This window comes from Stegodyphus dumicola, chromosome 1 (assembly GCF_044657685.1).
Source record: "Stegodyphus dumicola isolate Sdum_Otavi_A_Nest chromosome 1, ASM4465768v1".
Classification (NCBI taxonomy): Eukaryota; Metazoa; Arthropoda; class Arachnida; order Araneae; family Eresidae; genus Stegodyphus; species Stegodyphus dumicola.
Window position 1 is genome coordinate 4,760,413 of NC_140768.1, and position 25,584 is coordinate 4,785,996.

The 25,584-nt window shown below is 31.1% G+C and overlaps 2 protein-coding genes across 2 annotated transcripts in view; one reads left to right on the forward strand and one right to left on the reverse strand.

Annotated features, from left to right (window-relative positions):
- Tsr1 (Tsr1 ribosome assembly factor) overlaps positions 1 to 12,767 on the reverse strand; it is a 68,001-nt gene extending 55,234 nt beyond the window's left edge. The window contains exons 1-4 of the mRNA XM_085812396.1: positions 12,608 to 12,767; positions 9,485 to 9,555; positions 8,244 to 8,330; positions 1,407 to 1,522 (exon numbers count right to left, since the gene is read on the reverse strand). Coding sequence (XP_085668522.1) covers positions 1,407 to 1,522; positions 8,244 to 8,330; positions 9,485 to 9,555; positions 12,608 to 12,716 — 383 coding nt within the window. The 5' untranslated portion in view covers positions 12,717 to 12,767. The remainder of the gene's footprint in view (positions 1 to 1,406; positions 1,523 to 8,243; positions 8,331 to 9,484; positions 9,556 to 12,607) is intronic.
- A 265-nt stretch (positions 12,768 to 13,032) lies between these two features.
- Positions 13,033 to 25,584, forward strand: part of LOC118194289 (uncharacterized) — a 64,708-nt gene continuing 52,156 nt past the window's right edge. Inside the window, exon 1 of the mRNA XM_085812410.1 lies at positions 13,033 to 13,712. Coding sequence (XP_085668536.1) covers positions 13,287 to 13,712 — 426 coding nt within the window. The 5' untranslated portion in view covers positions 13,033 to 13,286. The remainder of the gene's footprint in view (positions 13,713 to 25,584) is intronic.

A 25,584-nucleotide genomic window follows, 5' to 3' on the forward strand; every position in this document is an offset into this window, starting at 1 on the left:
ACATTGACATAATTGAAAGATGACACAATTTGAAAAATTATTTTACAGAGTAAAGTTTAGAATAAAATTATGTATTAATTATGTAAGTTTCATTATAATATTTTAATTTAACCAAATATTATAAAAAACAGACAGACAAAAATATATACTTCATGTAACAAAACCTTCAAATATTTTGTAATACATAAAATGTTTTCCATAAGTAAAACGTGGTACTTTCTGGTATCTGCATTCCCACTGGAAAGTCATGAAAAAGGATTTACGAGGCAAAACAGTTATACAGTCAAAAGTCGTTAATCCGGACTCGTCGGGACTTCGGCGATTCCGGATTATAGATCATCAGTTTAAATCTGGTAAGATGGCATGCAGAAATTATAAAATTAAAAATATGAAACTGTAATTTATGAAATAAAGAACAATTATGATTTAAAGCGTGTCAAAATTTACAAAAAAAAAAAGCTTAATATTTATTTGTTTACTTTACTTTCTTCGCTATCGGAAGTGAATTATAATGACAAGGAATTTGATTTAAATCATATCAGTATGGAGTACATCGAGATGAAATACTACATTTAGTAAGGAATTATAAGGAAAATAAAATAAAACATCTGCCCTGAAGATAAGGATAGTGCTGACAGATCAACTTCCAATTCATTGCGCGCCGCAGCGTCTCCCTGCCGCAGAGCAGCGTGTAATTGATAAACAGATTTCGGAATGGTTAGATAAACAAAGGTTTTGCCTTTATCCATTTTTTGCAGCAATTCCACTTTTTGTTTAATGGACTTAGAAACCTCGATAAACATATACTTCGCACATGTCTATTTTGGCTGGTATGCAATATGGATGTTGTACAATGTCAAGTTTGCGCAGTTTTACGATGTTTTTTAAGTGAAAACAAACTGCTATGGACACGAAGAGGACAATAATAGAAAAAAGGTACATGTTTTATTACTAATGTTTCTTGTTTTTTCAGTTTTATTAATTGCTTACTCTTATATAAAATTCTAACATGCCACCATTTTGAAAATGTATGTTGCCTTTAACTTGGCAAAATATTACTCACCGAGTTTACAAATATTTTCCATAAATAGTTGATAACGATAAATAGTTGATAAAGAGTTTGCGACTTTAAAGTGGTCATATGTATAATATGATAGCACTAAAAATTTTTAATTATATAACAATATAAGGATAATTCAGAATTAATTTTAAAAAATTCAAAATTTTTTTTATTTATTGAAATGCAGGTTAAGATGTGTTTGAAAAAGCCAAGAATCATTTGGCTTAATACATAAATTCATTCAAATTTTAAAATTATACATTGATATTCTACTTTATTTCATTCAGTAAGAAAGATGATTTAATTCAAATGATATTCTTTGTTCAATATGATCAAAAGCATTTACCTTACATGACAATGGCCAAATTTATTATTGATAACAAGCAAGTTATCATCATCACAATTTTTCATATCATCCAGAAATTTTTCAGCATCAATTGTATCATTAAGTGGCAAAATCACCTATAAAAGTTCAAGTAAATTAACCATGCAACTTACTGAAATAATCCAGAAAATGATGAACTTTTTTGTACAAAAATTATAAATACGACTGTTTTTAAGAAAGTTATATTTTAACACTGTTATAAAATAATTTACATATTATTTCTGATGCCCATGCATTAAATGACACAGAGAAAGGCATATTTATAAAAAAACACATAAAATGAGGAAGCTACAAACACTAGTAATTAGTTTTAGGATAATATCAAGTTTCAAAATATCTATGGTGGTTAGTGAAGTTGCTTGTTATAACCTTGTAACCAGATTCATATCCAAGAGAATGTATGGCTATCCACAGCTGTTTAACTCCCCTTCTTGTAAGTATAATATTAGTTGCACCCTGGATAACATTCTTGGTTAACAGATGACTAAATAAACAATGAATCTAGTGCTGGATAAGAAAATATCTGATCACTGATTAACAGAAAAAAGAATTTCAAACATTATTTCTAAATCCCCTTACACAATTAAAACTGCAACAACAAACCACTACTGTAACTGATTTAAGGAAAAAAAAAAAAAAAAAAAGGAGGCTTGTTAAATGGAATGACTTCTTCCATGCAATTAAAAAAAATCTAAATTTATCTGAAGAGAGAAAAAATTCATTTGCTCCCATATCACTTTTACTTTATTTTAAACTTTGGTTATATGAATTACTTTCAGAAGTCTACCAAAAATGAGAACTTTACCGAATTTGCTTGTTAATCAAATTAATGATGTTGCAATTCTTTGGAGTTCAGTGCATTAATTCATTCCTTTTTTTCATTCTACACTGAATTTAAAGGCTTACTTTTAGCCCCAAGAATGGTATTTAAAAAGGTCTTTGGTAAAATGTGCTTTAACAGCTTCTTTTAATGATTCTTCTTTTCATAAGCATTATTATTGCTTTTTATCATTTGTTCTCTGCATCGTCTTTTATCAAAGACATAATTTTTTTACAAACATTTATGTTGAGGAAGAATCTGTTGAATCATAATTCAAGTATTTAATAGTTGAAAATGTAACTGAATGATACTTTTACAAAACTGGCAGCTTCACAATATTGCTAGGAAGGGGGGATAAAGACACACCAGTTTTTATTTTTTATTTATTTATTTTTTTTTTTTTTATGTGGTGTATTTTCAATGTTGTACACTCCAATTAGTATTTTTAACAAGTTCTTAATTTTTAACATCACTTTTTTTTATGTTTTGATGCATAATTTAAATTCACTCTAAATGTAACTGATATGCAACAAATGAAAAATAATGCTTCATTTTCCAGCTTCTGCCTCTTAAAATGCTTTCTAAAATAATAATTATAATGAAAATAGTGAAAGACAGAACAATTCTCGATGTGCAAAATTATGGAATTCTAAGAAGTAATACTAAAAAAAAAAAAAGCAAGAACCTGTCTAGAGTTGCATAAAGTATAGGAAATCAGTAAATATGGCAGTTCAGAATTTTAAATATATTGTACTTCAGATTCTAACACATTTTAAAGCTTATCATATATATTTATATTTGTTGGGTCAATAAGCTTTTAAAAATTAGTTTTGTTACAAAGAAGAATAACAATTAAAGTACAAGCTTAAAATTTACACGGTAAATAGAATTCTCTTTGAACAGCACCCCCCCCAGAGAGAATGAGTAGTTAGGAAATTATGGGACACTGAAAAAGTGATTTATTAAAGAAAATGATGATTCATTTCATGACTACTTAAAGAAGTTTATTTGTTTTACACTTCAATATTCTATTATTTTTTAGTTTTTTTTTACTTGAAAAAGTTTATTAATGATGATAACATTTTTTTTGTTTTTGTTTTTGTTTCACAGATACCTACATATAAACAGGAATGCCAAAAAAGTGTTATTTTTTTAAGCACTAACAGTGAGGTGGAAACCCATAACATTTTAAGAGCAAAAGCTGGATTCAGAAAAATGCAGCATTATTTTTCATTTGTTTTACTCTTATAACAACTGCTTGTGGGACAAGCTATATCAGCTGCTTGTTTTAAATTACACATCAAAATATTTTAAAAAAAAAGTGATCTTGAAAATTAGAACTTGTGAAAAACACTCAACATTTTAGAAACTGCTTGTTTTAAATTACACATCAAAATATTAAAAAAAAAAAGTGATCTTGAAAATTAGAACTTGTGAAAAACGCTCAACATTTTAGTAAATCTCTGAAACTCTTATTCAGCGCTTTTGAGTCTGCTGGTTACAAAGAGCTGAAATATTTTAATAGGCCACTACGATTTTTAATCATTTTTAGCAAATCTGTTCTGGTACTAAGTATTATTAAGTGATTTTGTGAGATCAATAAATAAGGATCACTGCTGATGATTCACTCTGTTTATTCATAGTCTGTTTGGAGAATGGATAGGTTATCAAAGGCAATATTAAAAGCAGTACAATACATAAGATGGCTGATTTTTAACATACTACAGTCAAAAGTCTTTAATCCGGACTCGTCGGGACTTCGGCGATTCCGGATTATCGATTTTTCCGGATTATAGATCATCAGTTTAAATCTGGTAAGATGGCACGCAGAAATTACAAAATTAAAAATATGAAACCGTAATTTATAAAATAATGAGCAATTATGATCTAAAGGGTATCAAAATTTACAAAAAATGAAGCTTAATAATTATTTGTTTACTTTATTAAACATTTCTTTCAACGCGCACATGCGTAAAGCATACATTACGCATAATTGAAATTAGAAAATTGCAACCAGAAAACTATTTGATTTGTATTCGTGATATTTATAATGACAAGGAGTTTGATTTAAATCATATCAAAGACGGAGTACATTGAGATGAAATACTACATTTAGTAAGGAATTATAAGCCGAATAAAATAAAAACATCTGCCCTGAAGATAAGGATAGTGCTGACAGATCAACTTCCAGTTAATTGCGCGCCGCGACATCTCCCCCCCGCGCAGAGCAGCGTGAAATTGATAAACAGATTTCGGAACGGTTAGATAAACAAAGGATATGCCTTATATGCCTTTATCCATTTCTTGTAGCAATTCCACTTTTTGTTTGATGGACATCGAAACATACTTTGGAAGCTCCAGCATCGGAAATTCTATTTGACATAATCGAAAGTTCAAGCTTACTTTTATAAAATTGCTCTTACAGTCTGCAAAAAACAATAAGCCGGATCCATTTCGAAGATTAAGGAACAACGCAATCATCAACATTAACTGATAATTTTAATAATAATTAGATAATTTTAGCTTATACTGTCCGTTATACATTAAACACGCACGTGAAAATGTATTCTGCACTTGCGCACACACATATGTGCAGTCGTAAAGGTCTTGCGTGCATGCATAAACGCCTATGCGCATGCGTCAATGCGCCGAAAGATTTTAGCTCTGAGGTCCGGATTATAGCTCATTCCGGATTATGGGTGTCCGAATTAATGACTTTTGACTGTACTACTTTTGGTTTTGTGCATTTCTTAATCCACACCTATATAGATGACGAAACGTGAATTAGGTAATTGAAAAGTTAGGTTTGAGGGCACCTTCCCCCTTGAAAAGATCTGTCTCCTGCCTGCTGAACAATTATTCACTTCATGCACATTAAAATTTATTTTAAAAGTTTTTAAGATAATAAATTTTAGGATTGTATTATTTTTTCTTGTATTTACTTGCTTGCAGTTTATTTACTTATGTTTTCTAAATTTAATGATATTGCAAATTATTTCACAGCAATAAGTAATCAATTTTAATTTGCTTTATGTGAATGACGTGTGTGTGTAAAGAAATCAAATACTGGAGGGGGGGCAAATAAAATAACATTGTTATTTATCTTTAAAAAAACCAAATACCAATCTATATGGGTTAAAGAGTGGTATATTATTAGGTGATTTGGATAGATACTGGATGAGTATGCAAAAGCAGACCTTCATGCGCTTCACCTGGGAAAAGCTAAATCTGCATGCTTTTTACGATTATCTTTCGCTCATTAATTTTGTTTTAATTTAAATGATTTCCCCTCTGTGTTTTCACACATCATGACAAATTTGTAATGCTGAACATATGTATATTTTCACTGTCCATAAAATTATAGTGACATTAAAAATTGGAAAACTTGACAGCTAATGACATTAAAGTCTACAGCTTGGCATTTAGAAACAACAAATATACTGGATGATATACTATCTGAGGTGTCTAAGGCTTTGTAGAAGTTAAATACTATATACTATACATTAAAATACAGATGTACTCTACAAAATGTAAAATTTAATAAGCACAGAATCATCATGCACAAAGTCTTAAAGAATCATTCTTTTGTTTAACCCATAAGCCGCTGGTGTTGCGTTGATGCAACAGTCAAAATAAATGCGTATATAAATATAACTACCTAAGATATTTTATACCAGCAGATGATTTTGTATAGGGAATATTATGAGGATTATTTCTGTAAAAAATTATTTGCCTTCAACAATCATTTTGTTTATAATAATTAATCTCATACTTTAAGCAAAATTTGAGCAAAATTTTCGACCGGGTATTTTTTCTGAAAATATTTAACGAAAGAATCGCCGTCTTTATGAGTGATCTATTTTTAGTCAAAGTCACTGTTTATCAGAACATTACATCATTCAGATGTTTATATTTGTGTTGCGAAAAAAGGGAAAACAGGTGTTGCGCTGACGCAACGTCAGCAGCAAACGGGTAGTCAATCTCCTTTTTCACTCATTCCTTTCAATGTTCTGGTTGTTTTAAAATGCCTAGAACGAGGTACCTTACATTAGAAGAAGCCCTTCAAAGATTTTTTGATGAAGAAACAGATGATGATAATGTTAATAATGACCAGAATGAAACTGATATTGTTGTTGTTCTCCCACAAATTGCAGAAGCTAGTGACGAAGGAGAAAGGAATGGCAACGTTTTAAATAAGGATAATGATATTTTACCAAAAGATACTGCTGGGGAAGTAGAATTTCACGTAAGAAGTACGTTTTAGCCTTCTAAAAGCAGTTATAGTCATACTAAAAAGTTTAAAAAGCAGAAGACTGAAATCTAGAAGTGGATAAAAAAGGAACTGTTAGTTATGTCTCAGGAAGAACATGAAGAAACTGATAGAAGAGAAATTATAAAAGACAAAATGCAAGGTAAAACTAGTGCACAGATTTTCGATTTTTGTTTTGGTTTAGACATTTACTCTCTTCTCGTTGAACAGACAAATATATACGCTCAGGGAAAAAAAAAAAAAAAAAAAGAATGCCCAGAATTTATTGCATCTGAAGCCTGTATGAGAAGATTTATTGGAATATTATTGCTTACAGGATATCATTCTTTACTTCAAGGAAAAATGTAATGGTATTTTGATAAGGACATTTCTGTTTCTGTTGTACGAGAATCGATATCACTTTTGCAGAACAGGAATATGAAGCAGAATTTGCATTTGACAATAGTCAAATTGACAATACTGATAAATTATATGAGGTGAGACCATATCTAAACTTACTAAATATCAACACCTTTCACTACTGGAATTACTACTTTTAGATTTCAGACGTGAGAATGCATTATTCCTTTTGCAAACTTCTATTGAGAGTGTAGAGTTAGCCAGAAATAGATCAGCAACAGGAAGACCTAGTAAATTCAGCATTCAAAAACCATTGCATGGAGATGGTAGACATTTTATTGTAAAGTCCGTTGATAACAAAAGACTTTGTTGGAAAGAGTACCATAGCCAGACTGTTTATAGATGCAAAGTATGTAATGTAGCTTTACATCATGATTGTAATCAAGCTTTTCATGCTTGAATCTTTCAATTGAAATAATCTGTATTTGTAAAAGAAATACAATGTATATTTTAATATTAAATTAGGTACTTACGTATTAACGCAACCAGGCCAAAATTCGCATAAATTGCGAAATTTGGCGACCCTACTTATGGCAACCCTACGTGTTATACGTAGTTTTGTAAAAAGAGCATGTGGAGATTCACAAAATTTTCCTGCATTTTTGTGCAAATTTTTGTAATTTATGAGAAAATAGCAGTGTACATGGATAAAGTCAAGAGTGTGCGCAATGCCGTTTTTGTGCAATTCTGGGATGTTTTTTTAAGTAAAAATAAGTCGACGTGTACATGGTTATGGCGAATACGGTTTTCAATCAGTGCTAAAAGCAATAGCCAAAAGATTTCCGCCGAAAAAATAATTCTGCAACTTATTCAAATTCGAAACCGGAAGGGTTTAATTGCTATTTTATATTTTAAAACAAAATAATATAAAAAACTGTATTAAAAATTATCTGTCATTAATAAATGTACATTTTCTTTCTATTCATACTTTTTTACTCTAACAAATTGCGCCAATGTAAGTACGTAAGTAATAATACGTAAGTACCTTAAATTAATTACAAGTAAAGTGATTTGTAGATTTATAAAACGTTATGCAGCTAAAAAATAATCCTGCGCTCCACTCAAAAGAAACATGACACGAGTACAATCCTACTCACTAAACGTCCGTAGTCTTATTCCGCTGACGTTGCGCAAACGCAACTCTCGCGTTTTCCACAGGTAAGAGCATTTTTTTTTTTTAATTTTCAATGTAAATTTATGTTATAAATGCTTAACTCAATATTTGTTATTATTTTCATGAGAAAAGAAACATTCCTTGTAGTTTTGGCCATTAATGGCTTAAAGGTAATATTTCCTTATTTTTACTTACCGTCAATATTGGTGGACTATTTACACCTCCTAAGCCTCTCTTCTGCATAACAACTTCTTCCCTTTTTGCTTTACGAATCTGACTCAGCTTCATGATAGAAAAAACAGGATGAAAAAATATGTAAAACAAAACTGAATAAAGGAATGTAATCATCAAAATAACTGTAAAATTTTTTAAGATATTTTTAACCTCACAAAAAGAGCAATTTCATGTAAAGTAATTTACTGGCAATATTTAAAATAATAAAATATACAGCAGAATTCAAATAATTAGCTAATGCTAGTTATCCCTGTTCATTTTCGGATATAAACAAACAAGATTTCTGTTCTCAAAAAATTCAGCATGATATATTTAAGTCTTCTTTTCTCACTGCATGCTAATTGAACTAAAAAAAAAAAAAAAAAAAAGATACTCTTCACTTAAACTTCACTTAACCAATAAATTAGTTTTCTTCTTATTTAGGATTTTCTGCACAAATGTTAGTATTCTACTTTTGTAATAAGTACAGAATCGGAAAATTTTGATTTAGATTAATCTCCACTTTCGGGTGCATATTCTGCTGTTAACAACTTTTTGGAAGTTATTCTAACTTAAATGCACATTGTTTATGTAGCATAGGAAGAAAAACAGTAGAAAAAAAAAAAAAAAGAAATTACAAAAATTTCTTGAAAAAGTTACATTTTTATTATGGAAGTTTCTTGTTCCCCACCGTTAATTATGTGATATACAGTTCTTTTATGGAATTCTTAGTACATAACCATTTTCAAAACAGCTATCGCCTTTCTCACATAAACCTGGCGAAAAATTAATCACTAACAACTTGCATACTTTTCAGAGAGGTTGCAGAGAGTCAGAGTGTATTTTTAAAATATATAAATCTTTATGAAATAAGTCTTTTGGTGTAAGAATATTTTTGGTAGCTCCTTCCCCTTTAAGTGCAAACAATCAAATTTAATGTAAAATTTCAAAAAGGGAAAATGTAAACAAAACTCTGGAAGACATGGTTTATAATCTTCACAATCTTTGGTCACAAGTTGGACAGATTATTAGAAATTTACAGTACAATGAAAATACTGATATTAATCTTTAGCCTAAGTTTATTTAGTCAATGAGTTTAATTAAGTGTCCAGACACTGATTAAAAGATTACAAAAATAACTTAATCTTTGAAAAATATGTATTACTTTCTAGATATTAAACAAATTTATGCCTAAGTAACTTTAAGCTTTCTGGTGTACATACCTTATTTTTACGATCTATTCTATTCAGGTCATGCTTTTTATGGCGGCTCAAAGTTTTCACATCAACTTTACCTGCCAAAAAGAAAAAAGGAAAATTATTAATATTACAGACAAACCTTCATCAACAGACACTCCCCTTTAAAAAAACAGTTCCAAAACAAGTGGAAATAGGATATAAAAGCATCTTATGATAGTAAACAAGAGAAAATGGTGATAAAAAGTTTTCATTCAAAAATCAAATTGAAAGGCCCAGGTTTGAATCTCGGAGAAGGCATGAATGTTTGCAAATGTATAGGGTCTGTACAGCATGAGGGGACTCTAAATTATGCGGTGAGCCTAAAGTCATAAGGGAAGAGGGATGGGAGACTCTCGGACTAATCTCCCATAGGGTGCTTGCTGTCCATCAAAAAGGGGGGACTGAACAAAGTTGTTCTGTCACCTGTATGGTGCGAAGTAGTTCTGTTTCCTCAATTCCTCTTTCCGCATTTTTCAAAATTCTTCCTGTTCCTGCAAAATCGGACAGTACAGTCTTCCTCTCACAGCTCCTCAGGAGATGTCACGATGAATCATTAAAAACTGGGCAGTTTCTTTGTAAAAAATCTTTAGTTCCATTCTATTTGTAATTCTGGTACAATATTAGCAATGTTATTTAAATGCTATTTTCACATCTTATGTTCATCGATATGGATGTTTTAGACATTATTGAAACTAAAAGGAAAAAACCCTTTAGCCTTTTATAAAGGTTATCGATATCGAATTCAGAATAGAAATAAGTAGTATATTGGATTTGCATAAATAAAAGAATTAAAAGCTGCAAAGGCACAATTAAGACCAAAGCAGAAGTTATTTTAGAAGAAAGAACGTCATTTTAGAACTTTGTTTTAGAATGAATATTTATTTTGAAAGATTTTATTATAACTAACCCTTATGCAGAATTTTGAAGAATATTATTTTTTACTTTAGGAAATGATTTTTTAGTTCATTGCCAAAATCAACACAGAGTTCAAACACCTCTCTCTTTCCTTTTAAATACAGTATTAGCTTTATTCATGCAAATATCTGAGACTGTAAATATTTTTTAATTATTTCTTTAAAAAAAATTTTTTTTTTTTCAAATCTAAAAATTTTTTGCTTTCCTACATTTTGAGAGGCCAATGTCCAGTCAGCCCCCCCCCACTATGTAACCCCTTTGGGAAGGGGGCAATGACAATTGATGATTTCGCAGAAACAGGAACATTTTTGACAACCACGGAAACAGGAAGACACCATATGCTGCTCACGGCTCTGTCCAACGAGAGGAGCAATCTTGCACACCTTGGCAAGATGAATTTCGTGGGCTTGTTCTGATGTTACTGTCAGACAAGTGAGATCAGTCACAGCAACTAAATTTTTCATAAAGTTCAGCCATTTAAACAGCAATTAAAAAAAGTATAAATAAAAGAAATAGCTTCTTTTGTGATGCATTGGACCTAACAAAAACAAATGGAAGGCAACAAGTCAACCTAGACATCATCTGGAAGTGGAAGAATAAAAAATTTCAACAATAGTTTTATTTATTATGGCTAATGCTAATTCCATCAAGATTCAATAATTAAAAAAAAAAGATGAAATAATAAGATAAACAAATCTAACAATGCACAATCTCATATAAAAATTTTTCTCTTGCTGAGATAACTAGGAATCAACCCTTTTACAGAATCACCATTTTAGATGCAGATTGCTGGATACCAGCTGTGTGAAAAGTGTTAGTTTAAGGTAGGCACAGTCAACCTGGTACCTTGCAGAATAAGGCTTGTGTGGTAGGGGTGGAATTTTTTTATCATTTGATGATCAAAGAAGATCAAAACATGCATGGATGTCTTTATACATATACATCCCTTATAAGTTTAGTTCTCTACTTGACAATTTTCCTTCATGCAGTCTCTCCAGTTTCTGAATGTTTGTATGGTTTTCTTGTTTATTAATAACTTTTCTTTCTATTAAAAGCTTCATACTGTAAATTATAGCATATATAAATGCAAATTTAATTATAGCTTCTTTGCAATAACACTATATTAAGTTACTGTGAACGGGTGGGTGGTATAGAAATTTTACTGCCTACAAAGTGGGCTGTATAAAATGGTTCATTACCCCTGGCTTAAAGTGTGATCGAAAATATTTTCAGAAGGCAGGATTTCTTATATTTAGTATATTAATAAAGATAACTGAATCCAGTCAAGAAAGAAATTCCTTTTTTAGTTCAAGTTTTCTGGTAAAATTAAAGTTGAAACAACACATTGCAGCTGACGGAAATATGAACAAAATAATCAAGGTTGGTAGCAGACAATGCATTAAAGAAAAATGAATAAAACTTAAAAACAAATGAAGCAAGTAATGCCCTAAATAACAAAGACTATCAGAAATATACTGAGGGCACTTATTTCTATAGTATTAGGGAATCTGAAGGACTCATTACAACCAATTAATTAAAATTTTAACATAAACAATGAATATTTTCTGTGTCATGTTAACAATGAAATTGGTACTTTGTAGTGTAGTTATTTCGAAGCAGAAGTAATGAAAAATTAGCAATGCCCTCGCTGGGAATCGAATCACAGACCTCTCAAATATGTGCGAACGTGCTAAACACTACACCACAAGGCATGCTAAGAACGCGGGAGAAATGCAGTATATACCCTCTTTTAAAGGGCGACTGGAGATTAGGGAACCCAATTGCCAAATCCTGGGGGTGAAGAATCATCATCCACTGCCCTTTTAGTCCATCCTTGCGCCACTGTAGAGACATTATTTCAAAGCAGGAGTAATAAAAAATTAGCAATGCCCTCGCCGGGAACGAACCACAGACCTCCCGAACACGCTGCGAGGGTGCTGACCGCTACATTACGAAGGCATGCTAAGAAGGCGGGAGAAATACCTTATAACTTTATTTTATAAACCACATTATTTTGCTATCATTTTTCAACAGGCGATAAAGATATATAAATGAATTTTTATAATCATATTTTAATGAATAGCATTTAATAAAAACTTCATCGTGCATATAATTTGCATCAGTGGCCCGAGGCCGCAATTTAATTGAGATTAAGAATTAAAATTCTTTGCTTTATTATAAAGAATTGTATACCTTTATCACGTTGTTTTCCTTTATCCCTAGTTCTACCACTTTTATGTGCTTTATTTGATTGTTTCAATGGTCCTGGTCTATGGACAACTTGCTTCCCTTTAGAAACCATGATTACTTACAACCAACATAAACACAACCGTCAACATGCATGCGGAACGAACATGTGGCTTCAACATGTTGCCAAACATATCATGCAATGAGTGAAATTTCCAGACCTAGCAAATTTACCCTTACACTAATACTTTTCTTCAAAAAAGAATTTAAAATAATGTTCAGAAATTCAAAATATAGTGTAACATTAAGAAACAAAGCTTAAAAAGTTAGTCTGAGAAAAAGAATAAATAATACAGAGCGAATAATCTCATATTTCAAACTGTCTCTGAACAGAAATATATGCATAAAATGTAACCGTAACGATACAGAACGTTATTTTCCATGTGGGTTTTGTTTTTGATGTTTAATTATATGTAATTTCTCTCTTCTTTTAATCATTAACTGGAATACAGGATTTACTTGAAAAATTTTAAGCATTTTTAAGTACATAATAAGCGAAGAAATATTATTTTATATCATCTTTTAAATTAAGTAATTCTTAAAGAAATAAGATTATGTATTTGTGATCGAGCCGATAACAGAGAATAAAATATTTTGTATCATTACATGGAAGTGTAAAACGAGAATGGAAAGCAGCTCAAAATTTAATTCCTCTGAAATTAATGCATCTGATACTTTTTTAACTTCTGAAAAGACATCAGTCAGTGTAGAATTAGGTGCAGATTCTTTCCATTCTGAAACGAATAATTTTTCCGATTCAAGTCACTGTACTATAAATCCAATTCCGAGCACTAATAATGATTCTAAAAATGCAGTCTTGAATAATGCTGAAATATTTATTTCCTCGTTGAATCCTGCATGTGAAGGACAGTCACAAAGTACTGAACATATGCCTAAAAAATTGCCATCTGATGACAGTTTAGAAGTCAGTAAAGACCCAAGTGTTGCTAAAGCTGAAGAATTACCTGCTACCACTGAAATTTCTGGAGCAGAAAGTATAGAAGCTTCAACTGGACAAAAAGTCTATGAAGCACTGGATTCGGAATTCACGGTAATTTTGTTATTTAATATAATTGAAAATACAGAAGTAATGAATCTTGAATGTTATTTGTGTAATTTCAGAGTAATTCAAATTGTAAATAAAAAATAGAAAAGTGTTAACAAAAACAGTGGACTGTTTTTGTAATACATTGTTTTTGAGTGCAAATAGTTTTTTTAGTATTCTGCTCAAAACACTTTTGGGTACAAAAAGTTGTTTGGACTCTTTTGTGTTAATTCTGTCATATTGGCTGACCTTTCAAAGTTCAAATGGAATGTTTTGTTCCTGATGCCTAGATACTTGGTGTCATACCCTGTTTAATTATACGTAATTTCTTAGTTAATATTTTCTTTCCGTCATTTACTGTAGTACAGGATTTACTTAAAAAATGTTAAACATGTTTAAATGCCTAATAAGCAATGAAACATTATTTTAAAATACCGTTTAAATTAAATAATTCTAAAAAGGATTAATATGTATTTGTGATCTAGCCGGTAACATAGAATAAAATATTTTGGGACTACTCTCATATGCGGCCTCAAGTCGCCAAATTCTGCGGTGCGAAACTCAACGGTGACATGTTATTATCTAAATTTTTTGTCTACATTTCGAACTTTAAGCCTAAAATGTTTCCAAAAACGCGGTTTTTGCAAATGCAAAAACCACGTTTTGAACACACAATTTAAGCTGAAAATCCGAAACAAAAACAAAAAATTTAGATACAAAAAGCGTAAAGTTTCTAACCAAAAGTATTTGACAAGAATCCGTGTAGACAGCAATGTGTTTTAGCTTGGAAAAAATCTACGAATTGCACAATCTAGACAACGAACGAATTTACGAAGTATGCACACCTCGCTTTAATAAATTAACATAACAATAAATTTCAAAGAATACCATGTACATGGGATCCTGTTTAAACTTTAAAAAAGGTTTACGAATTGCACAATCTAGGCATTGCGCACAAAATAACAAAATAAACTAAAATAACTAAAATTACAAACAATTCAAAAACAACAATAAGAACAGAAATTCATAGGGGTTTTCATTTGCAGAGAACCTGTTGGTGCCTCGGGAAAGAACCCATTGGCGCCGTTGCATTTTTACTCGCCAAGCCATAAACGTGATATTTTGTAAATGTGATTTTTAGTGTATGTAAATTCAAGTTAGCAGACGAAACATTATATTAAGCATATGGTAGTAAAATTCACAGGTTGATCTTTACATTATGGTAACTTGGCGATTTTTTGGCGAAAATTTGGCAACCAACTCTCCTACAGCAACCCTCTACTTTTTTTTCCCCGCCGCCATTTTGTCTTCACGAAGTAAAGACATGTTTCTTTTCTTCTTATCTACTGAACATTTCTTCCAACAATCTACTAGCCGAATTACACTTATGCTAGAAATTTTATCAAACAAAACTGCTTAATCATGACAAATATTCACTGCAAAATTGGGAAAATGTGCACAATACCATACACCTTACGCGTTTTTCAAAATAACACATACACATAAACCATGTACACGCCGACTTATTTTTACTTAAAAAAACATCCCACAATTGCACAAAAATGGCATTGCGCACACTCTTCACTATATCCATGTACACTGCTTTTTTTTCATAAATTAGAAAAATTTCACGAAAATACATGAAAATTTTCTCAATCTTTAAACCCGGTAAAAAGAACATATATGAAATTACCTGATCGCGAAAAAGTATTTAGCCTTTACAAATATGAACATTTCCACATATAAAATAAATAAAATATCCAAAAACTTTTACCTCTAAATCATCTATTACATTATACACGTCACCAACGAATTCATACCGCAAGCATTACAAATAATTAGTATCAAATATTTAAATTATTTCCATGCACGTTTATTTCAACTTAAACGTATACCAAATTCCTACAAACATAAAATTCACAAAATAACTATCATTTAATTAAAATATCACTAAACCATGTACACGTCGACTTATTTTTAGTTAAAAAAACATCCCACAATTGCACAAAAATGGCATTGCGCACACTCTTCACTATATCCATGTATACACTGCTTTTTTCTCATAAATTAGAAAAATTTCACAAAAATACATGACAATTTTCTCAATCTTTAAACCGGGTAAAAAGAACATATATGAAATTACTTGATTGCGAAAAAGTATTTACCCTTTACAAATATGAACATTTCCACATATAAAATAAATAAAATATCCAAAAACTTTTACCTCTAAATCATCTATTACATTATACACGTCACCAACGAATTCATACCGCAAGCATTACAAATACTTAGTATCAAATATTTAAATTATTTCCATGCACGTTTATTTCAACTTAAACGTATACCAAATTCCTACAAACATAAAATTCATAAAATAACTATCATTTCATTAAAATATAATTAAATTCAAAAACACTACTTAAAATATAAATGAGCACATACATTAAATTAATAAAAATTACCTTACAATCCTAATTACTTTAAACTAAATCATTGCTAATAACAATTTTCCCAATAATACCAAATTCCTTTCCACCTTACATTTAGAACAATGCATAAAAATAATATCCTCAAATAATTAAAAATACTAACTTACCTAATCTTCTTCAGAATCTTGATTACGTGGCGGATACACTTTTCTAATTCATTCAATAAAATTATTCAAAGATTTTTTCTGCGAATTTTTCCTCCATACTTCCTCCGCTAAATAAAAAGCAAACTTCTCTTTATCACAATGCCTAAATACCCATTTCGAATCACTTTAGTTAGGGCCCTGGGATCCAAAAATTACACAACACAGAATAAAGCTAAATACAAAATTTCCACATTTTTTCCCGATTTCCCCCCTTTTCCGATTAAAGAACCGTAATTCGTCCATTAATATCACATGACATATCCCATGATCTCTCATTTCCCTCACGCAAAATAATGCATAATCGGAACTGAGTACTGCTCACATTATTACCAAAGTCCCAGGTAGTAACCTTTATCGCCTCCAAAATGTCGCGAAACTACCAGTTACCATATTGTAAAGATCAACCAATTCACAGATAATAAGTATATAGAGATAAAACTAACCGGTTAAATGTGATGAGATGTGTGGAGAAAATAAATTTGTATTAAATTCAAGTTAGCACTGAAAAGAATATATTAAGCATAAGACAATGTATAAGCATTTATAACGGAAATAAAAATTTATTTAAAAAATATAAATTAGTATTAATATACTGAAATTAACCAGTTAAATGTGATATATGAAAAAAAAATTGTCTTAAATTCCAGTTAGCACAGAAAACAATATATTCCTTACACCAGCAGTGATTTGCTATTTCAATTTAATTATCTATTTATGTCACACCTGCCATCCTCTGAAAGGTTATTGTTGGAAAGGCACTAACAATATATTATCTGGGTTTTCATCCCCAGAGAACCCGTTGGCGCTGTTGCATTTTTACTCATCAAGCTCGAGTGATGAGCCGAGCTGCAAACGTGATTTTTAGTGCATGTAAATTCAAGTTAGCAGACAAAACAATATATTAAGCATATGGTAGTAAAAATTCACAGATAGTAAGCATGTAGATGTAAAACTAACTTAAATGTGATATATGAGAATTGTATTAAATTCAGGTTAGCACAGAAAAGAATATATTAAGTATAAGACAATATATGAGCATTTATAATGGAAATAAAATTCATTTGAAAAATATAAATTAGTATTAATGTACTGAAATTAACCTGTTAAACGTGATAAAAAAAATATGTCTTAAATTCCAGTTAACACAGAAAACAATATATTCCTTACACCAGCAGTGGTTTGCTAATTTTGATGATCATGGTGATGCATCAAACTATTCTGTCATCTTAGGTAATCAATAATCGGTTGATCTTTACATTATGGTAACTTGGCGTTTTTTTGGCGAAAATTTGGCGACCAACTCTCCTACAGCAACCCTCTATTTTTTTTTCCCGCCGCCATTTTGTCTTCACGAAGTAAAGACATGTTTCTTTTCTTTTTATCTACAGAACACTTCTTCCAACAATCTACTAGCTGAATTACACTTATGCTAGAAATTTTATCTAACAAAACTGCTTAATCATGACAAATATTCACTGCAAAATTGGGAAAAAGTGCACAATACCATACTCCTTACGCATTTTTCAAAATAACATATACACATAAACCATGTACACGCCGACTTATTTTTACTTAAAAAAACATCCCAGAATTGCACAAAAATGGCATTGCGCACACTCTTCACTATATCCATGTATACTGCTTTTTTCTCATAAATTGGAAAAATTTCACGAAAATACATGACAATTTACCATATTGTAAAGATCAACCCAATAATCTTAATTTTAACTTAATCATCTATTTATCACACCTGCCATCCTCTGAAAGGTTATTGTTAGAAAAGCATTAACAATATATTATCTTGTTAAAATTTTATGCCAGAAAATTGATTTATTCTTATAATTTTAGATGACAATAACCAATAATAAAAATAAAAGCATTACTTAGTTATTTAAATTGCTGGTTCTTAGAGCTGTTAATAATTAAGAACACAACGTGAACAGCCGTGTTACAAATTAGCATTCATCCCTCCCGCCGTATTTTCTTCCTTTCATCCTGAACCGAGAACCGGCATCTATCTACGAATATATTTCTATCTATTCGTTGTTAAAAAATTCAGAAAAAATAATAATAAATAAGAGAAGAATAATATAAATCTGCAAATGCAAACAATGACGGTGATAATTCAACAAAATGAACACAAGAGGAATGGTTGCAAACTTCGAACAAGCGAATAGGATAAATCCGCTGGGTTACCAGGTTTGAACTATTATCTCCAAAGTTAGCGATGTTTACATTTACCGGGCTCTCTGCGGAAGTGCTTCCTATTATCTTGTTAAAATTTTACGCCATAAAAATTGATTTATTCTCATAATTTAGATGACAATAACCAATAATAAAAATAAAAGCATTGCTTAATTATTTTAAATGCACATGCACATTTTTGCAGCCTACGAAAAAAATTATTTTAGGGGTTGAAAACCTCATGGTTCTGCATGCTTACAGCTGTTAATAATTAAGAACACAACATGAACAGCTGTGCTACAAATTAGCATTCACCCCTCCCGCCATATTTTCTCCCTTTCATCCCGAACCAAGAACCGAACTGGCATCTATCTACAAAAACCTCTTTAATTATATGAAAATATTTCTATCTATTCGTTGTTAAAAAATTCAGAAATAATAATAATAAATAAGAGAAGAATATAAATCTGCAAAAAATGCGAAAAATGACAGTGATAATTCAACAAAATGAACGCAAGAGGAATGGTTGCAACCTTCAAACAAGCGAATAGGATGAATCCGCTGGGTTACCAGGTTTGAACTATTATTGCCAAAGTTGGCGATATTTACATTTACCAGGTTCTCTGCAGAAGTGCTTCTATTCATAGTAAAAGAAGAATGAACATAACATTCTACAAAATAAAATGCACTTACCATAATACATTCGTTAATAAAATTTCGCCAGTTACACAACATCTGTGAACAAAAGTGCCACCGTTTTTGCTATATCACATGTCTTTCTGCGATTCAAAATTTCGAAAGTTACGATAAAAACTTCCTCCAAAGTTAACTTACTGCACGAAAACCACGATTTAAATCTTAAACTCCGCTGACAGCCACATACTTTACCAGCAAGCATTTGACTGCAAATCCACACCAGAGTATCAGAAATGCCCTTCTTCATCAGAGTTCTCAGAGCAGCTCCGTTTTAAAAGTCTCACAGAAATTCCAAAAATACACTTCAATCCTCATAAACACACCAGTGAACAAAAGATTCATTAACAACTCCAACATCGTACCTTTTAATATTAAATTTATTTTCTACACAAACAGTATTGTCTACCAAACCATCCCACAGCTTTGGAATCGTGCCAAAAACCAGTGCAGAACACACATCGCAACATTTGGTGATCTTAGGGCGCATATAAGAGTAGAGCCAATATTTTGTATCTTTACATGAAAGTGTTAAACAAGACTGGAAAGCAGCTCAGAATTTAGTTCTGAAATTAATGTATCTGACGCTCTTCAAGTTCTGAAAATTAAGATTTTTAGCTTTTTCTCGTCAAAAATATGTTGTAATTATACAAAAGAAAGTTTGGTTAATCTTAAGATTATGGTAACTTGGCGATTTTTTGGCGAAAATTTGGCAGCCAACCCTGCTACAGCAACCTGCTAGTTTTGTTTTGGACGCCATTTTGTTTTCACGAAGTAAAGGCTTTTTTTTTTTTTTTACTCAACATTTTTTTCCAACAATCTGCTAGCCGAATTACGCTTATGCTAGAACTTTTTTGGAACAAAAGTGCTTAATCATGGCGAAGATTAGGTGCGAAATTGGGAGATAGTGCAGAATCGCCCACTGCTTGCCGCGTTTTTAAGAATTGCACATACACGGTATCCATGTACACATCGACCAATTTTCACTTAAAAAAAATCCCAGAATTGCAAAAAAATGGCATTGCGCATACTCTTTACTTTATCCATGTACACTGCTAAAGTCCTAGCTAGTAACCTTTATCGCCTTACCAAAATGTCGCCAAACTACCTGTTACCATATTCCAAAGATTAGCGAAAGTTTATATTACCAAAAAATTGACCATGGTTTTTAAATTTCTTGTTTAAGATAACTAATATATGAAAGCAGATAAGAAAAATAGTACATATACGTATGTGGCTAAATATACATATGTGTGTGTGTTTAAATTGTTGTTCCCCCCCCCAAAAAAAAATCTTAATTTTTTCAAGTTAAAATTTATTTAAATATATAAAAAGGAAAATCGTGCTAAAAGTTACTGTGTGTGACATTAAAAATATATATATATCTTATATATATACACTATGTGGTGGACAAAGCCTGGTCAAGACAGTTTGGTGATTTTTTTCCAGGGCTACCCTGTTTCAGGGAGTGAAAAATTAAATGTTCGATCTGATCAGGGCTGTGGAGTCGGTAAGGGAAATGACTCCGACTCCCTCATATATATATATGTGTAAACATATACACATGGGTTACAGCTTTTTTTTTTAATATAAAAGAAGTAATAGATGCTACGGGGAAAAAATTGATGGCATAGCAAATTATTTATATTAGCATTTATTATGAAATGGAAAAACTGACATTAGTTATTTCTAAGAAACAGCATAGCTTCGTCAAGATCTTTGTTGGAGGGCCATAGATCCGATTTGATAAACTTCAGAGCTGAGAAGAGCCTTTCCACACTGAATTGAGTAGGAGGAAGAGAGCTGTTACTGTTAGGGCTACTTCTTTCAACGTTTCAGAATAGATTTTATAGTCACTACAGGATAGATTTTTATAGTTACTAGTCATTGCCTTAATCTTTTTAATATTATACAAAACTATTTCTCAAAATCTAATTCATCACTGAAAGAGGATGATAGAGATTCAGCTGCAATGTCTGCTGTTTGACTGTCCTGATTTTAATATTCCAATTGTTCTGAAAATAATTTTTCTTATTGAAAGTTCATAGATAAGATGTTCGTAGATGGCTTTCTTTGCCTTCTTAATTTGTTCGTCATCCAACAAAATTCGGTGTTTTGGATCTGCATATATTGAACCCATCAAGATCTCATTGTCTAGCAAACTAGTTTCTTTTTTCTCCATTGAAGAAATGATTCCTTCTATAATTAACCCTCCATTTGAGAAAGAACAAACATCACAGTCTTCCATTCTCGTCTCCTGTTAATTCTTTAAATTGTAGCTTTTTTGTGGCTATATACGATGTAGAAAGAAGAGTTTCCAATTCTGAAAGATCATTCCACAGTCTATCTGTTAGTGAAACATTAGAGTTATCTACATCTTCTAAAAAAGTTCTTAATTCTAACAACCTCTATATTATAAAATATGTACTTCCTCATTGTGTTGCCTGATCAATAATTGCTCCTTTTCCTGCTTGCTTCCTAAGAATTGCATGAATTTTGGGAGTTCTTGCTGCTACTGGTTCTTACCTAAATTTACCAGTGAGATTTGTAACTAAAGTAACTATATGAATCTGTTTAGTCACTAATGGCAAATATCACATCCATCCTGATCCCTTATTTATTAATATGTCATTGCACCTATTTTTCCTATTTTTCCTGCACTTGGCATTCAGAATCATCTGAAGGTACGGTTTATTAAGCATTGTATTAGAGCGCGGACTTACGTGTTGAAGCGCTCTTTTGGTTTTTTAACTGATTAACTGGCCATACGATTTTGCAGACGGTTAATGTTTAAATTTATATAATGTAAGATTTTGTTTTTATGGAAATATAAAAGAAGTATTTCATCAATATAAAGGGAAATGTTTTAGTGTGGTAAAGTAAATTCTGTGATGTATTATATTTATAGAAATAATTCGCTGAAAAACAATTTTGTTTTGTTAGACAAAAAAGAAACGAATTTTAACAGAACAGTCCAAATTTTACCATTCATTGTGTCTTACAGACAGTATATAAGTTATTTATCTGTTTAACACCATATCCCTGGTTTTGTTTTTAAAAATTGTCAAGATGTTTTTCCCAGAATATATGATTTCCAAATGTTAAAAACAATTAATAAATATAATTTAATCTACTGACCGAACAAGAAACAGTTCGTTCTATTGTGCCAGCGTGCAGTGAAATTCTCTGCACGTGGAATAGACGTTCGGTTTGTCGTCACCAATGAGCAACCTGATGACTCATCCTGATGTCATCAGGCTGATGACATGGACCTTATAAGAAATAGACCAACCCAAATGGGTTTTCTCCCTCGTCTGACGCTTTCCTGGCTGTCACCTTGATTACATCCGGAGGAGTAGGGACGACTTGCAGAAATTTAACAGTGGTAGCCTATTGCAGCGTGTATAATTGTCAAGAAAAAGCTGGTTGTAGCACCTCATTTCACAAATTAGAATTTCTACATATATTTATTTTTGAAACTGAGATTGATTTTTAACAATTTAGCATATTTATCAAGCGTAATTAGCGTTCCAAATAATTATAAAGCTATTGCATGCTTTCAGGGCTGGATATTTTTTTAGCTTTTCTTATGCCGTAATTAAATTTGTAACTATTTCTTTTAGAAAATAATATTTTAAATCCGAACTAATAGAAAATTTCAAACAACCAATTTTCTCTTGCAATTTTTATGCTTTTTATTGATGTAAATAAGTAAAAAATACTAAAATAGTATTTAAAAACGAATTTTTTAAAGTTTTGTTTAAAATTCTAATTTGTGCTGATTTTTTTAAATTATAGATGAGTATTATAGCACAATTTCTCTAAGGAATTTTATTTCAGTTAGATTTCATAATACATCATAGTGATAAACATTTTTGGCATCTTAATTTTTATACATTTAATTCTAATATTAAAATTGTATTTAACCGTAATAATTAATTTTGCTTGTATTTTATAGTGATTATTTTTTAAATTTATTTTTTAGTTCTGCATAAGTTTTTTTTTTTTTTTTAATCTGCTGTTAATTTAGTTTATTAGGTCGAAGCAGCATTTTGCGCTGTTTCACTGTAAATGTCCGTGTCTCCTTGCAAATTGTTGTTACCAAATATTATCGCCTTGTATTATATTTAAAGAAATTAAATAACAAAGAATCTGCATGAATACATGTATGTTTCTCACACTGTGACAAAAACGACGGTATCTAGAGCCATCAAATTTTGAATAATGTAATCCTCCATCCGAGCATGGCCATCTGGATGGCCGAATTTCGAATTTATTTTAATCTATTTCATATTTTGTAAAACTTTAACGAATTTTTGATTAACAAACTCAACGAGTTCAAAGTGAGCAATGGTAACACTATGGAAAATAACATTTTTATCTCTAGTGCGGAAATTCTAAAGATATGCTGTTTTCAAATGTATGTGGTTTACGGGCAAAGAACATGATATTTAATAAATATAGGTTACACACAAAACGTTAAAAAAAGTTCCTTTTGGGTGTAATATAAAATCTGAGGGCTTCTAGATTTTATCTTTTTTTTCTTCTTCATTACACTCAGAAAATTGTATGCTCCGAATTTTATAAATTACTAAAATAAATAATCCACTTTAATGTGAATAATTTAATGATGATATAATTAAATAAATGATCGTTTTGTAATGTTATTAAAGTTTTGAAAATCACTGCCTGAAAATGATCATTAATTTTTTTTTTTAAATTATCAGATCTTGTTTAATTTTACCTTATTTATTTCAAAGCATCACACACTACCAATCTTATTTAGTTTTAGTTTATTTTTACGCAAAATTAAGTTCATAAATTTTGTGTTTAGAGTTTTTTACCGTTTTACCAGAGTAAAGATGTTTGTACAAGAATTACGCGTGAAAAAAATGCACGAAATGCAGTAAAAACTGCTTTAATGAGATATATTAAATCCTATTTGAAAAAAGTGTGACTTTCATAATCTCATCACTATACAATGTATCACATTTAATAATTAAAAACAGTTATGTGATACAAACGCAAATAGATTTCAGTGTTTTAAAGTAAACCAGATCGCCCCTACTCTTTCTTGCGGACATGTCGGTGATGCGCGCCTCGCCCACTAGTTTAGTCCATTTCTTATAAGGTCCATGGCTGATGATGAGGCACCGCAGTGGCGGGTGCTGTGTGTTGCTACATTTCCTGAAAATATAAGTTTTTCGTGGAAGTCCGAAGCATTGTTTTTTCGCCGCTGATATGACACCATACAACACAAGACATGATTTTTGCTTCAGTGCTAGTAGAATTCTTGTAAGTTTAGCTGTTTTTATAATTATACCTCGACTACTCGTAGGTAAATATTTTATTTATTGTTTTCTTTAAATTTATATTCATAATAAATAACCCATTACAGAATGGAGAATTCAGATGTCTCAATAATTAAAGATTTATTGAAAAATCCAGTTTTGAGACGATATGTTACTACAAAAAACGAAATAGTTAAATTAAGTAGACCGATGCCAGATATTCTATCGCAAAATGTTAAGATTAAAGGACAACAGTGTGTACGACATTTTCAAAAATCTATGTATGAGAAATTTAAATGGTTAACCGGTTGTAGTGAATTGAATAAGTTGTACTGTTGGCCATGTTTACTTTTTGTTGTAATTGAAAAGGACAAGAATATTGGGGCAAAACAAGGCTCCAGTGATTTAAATCATCTCCATGAAGCTGCAAAGAAACATGAAAAAACACAATCTCACATAAATGGCGTAATATTATAAAAAAACATTTGGTACCGCCAGGATAGATTTAATGTTAGATCAACAAAAGGCTTCATCGATTGTTCAACACAATGAAAAAATAACAAGAAATAGAAATATTCTCATAGATGTAGTTTGTTACTTAGCAAAACAAGAAGATTCATTTCGTGGACACAATGAGAATATAAATTCCCTTAATCAAGGAAATTATATAGAATTAATAACTTTAATTAGTAAATATTGTTACGAAATGTAAAGGCGCAGTGAGATGGCTTCCCCACAAAGCAGTTTTAGGGTTGCCATAAAATAGCAAGGAGGGTAGGGTTACTACATTTGACAAGAAATCGCCTATTTGGCGACAAAATTGGCGATATACCATGAACGGTTGGAGAACCTTCTGGAACGAATTCTTACCGGTTTAGTCCAGAATGTTCCCGAACACAAGCCGAAAGCTATATAAACCGTGCTGGTCTGTAGTCAAGAAGAGTGTGCTTCATCGACAGGAAGTGTGTCTCTCATCGAGAGTGTGTGTGCTTGTCTAGCGAGTCAATCCCTGCGGAATCAATCGAGTTGACAGCCAGGCAGCGAGTGCCGAGTGGGTCGTCGAGTCCATGGAAGG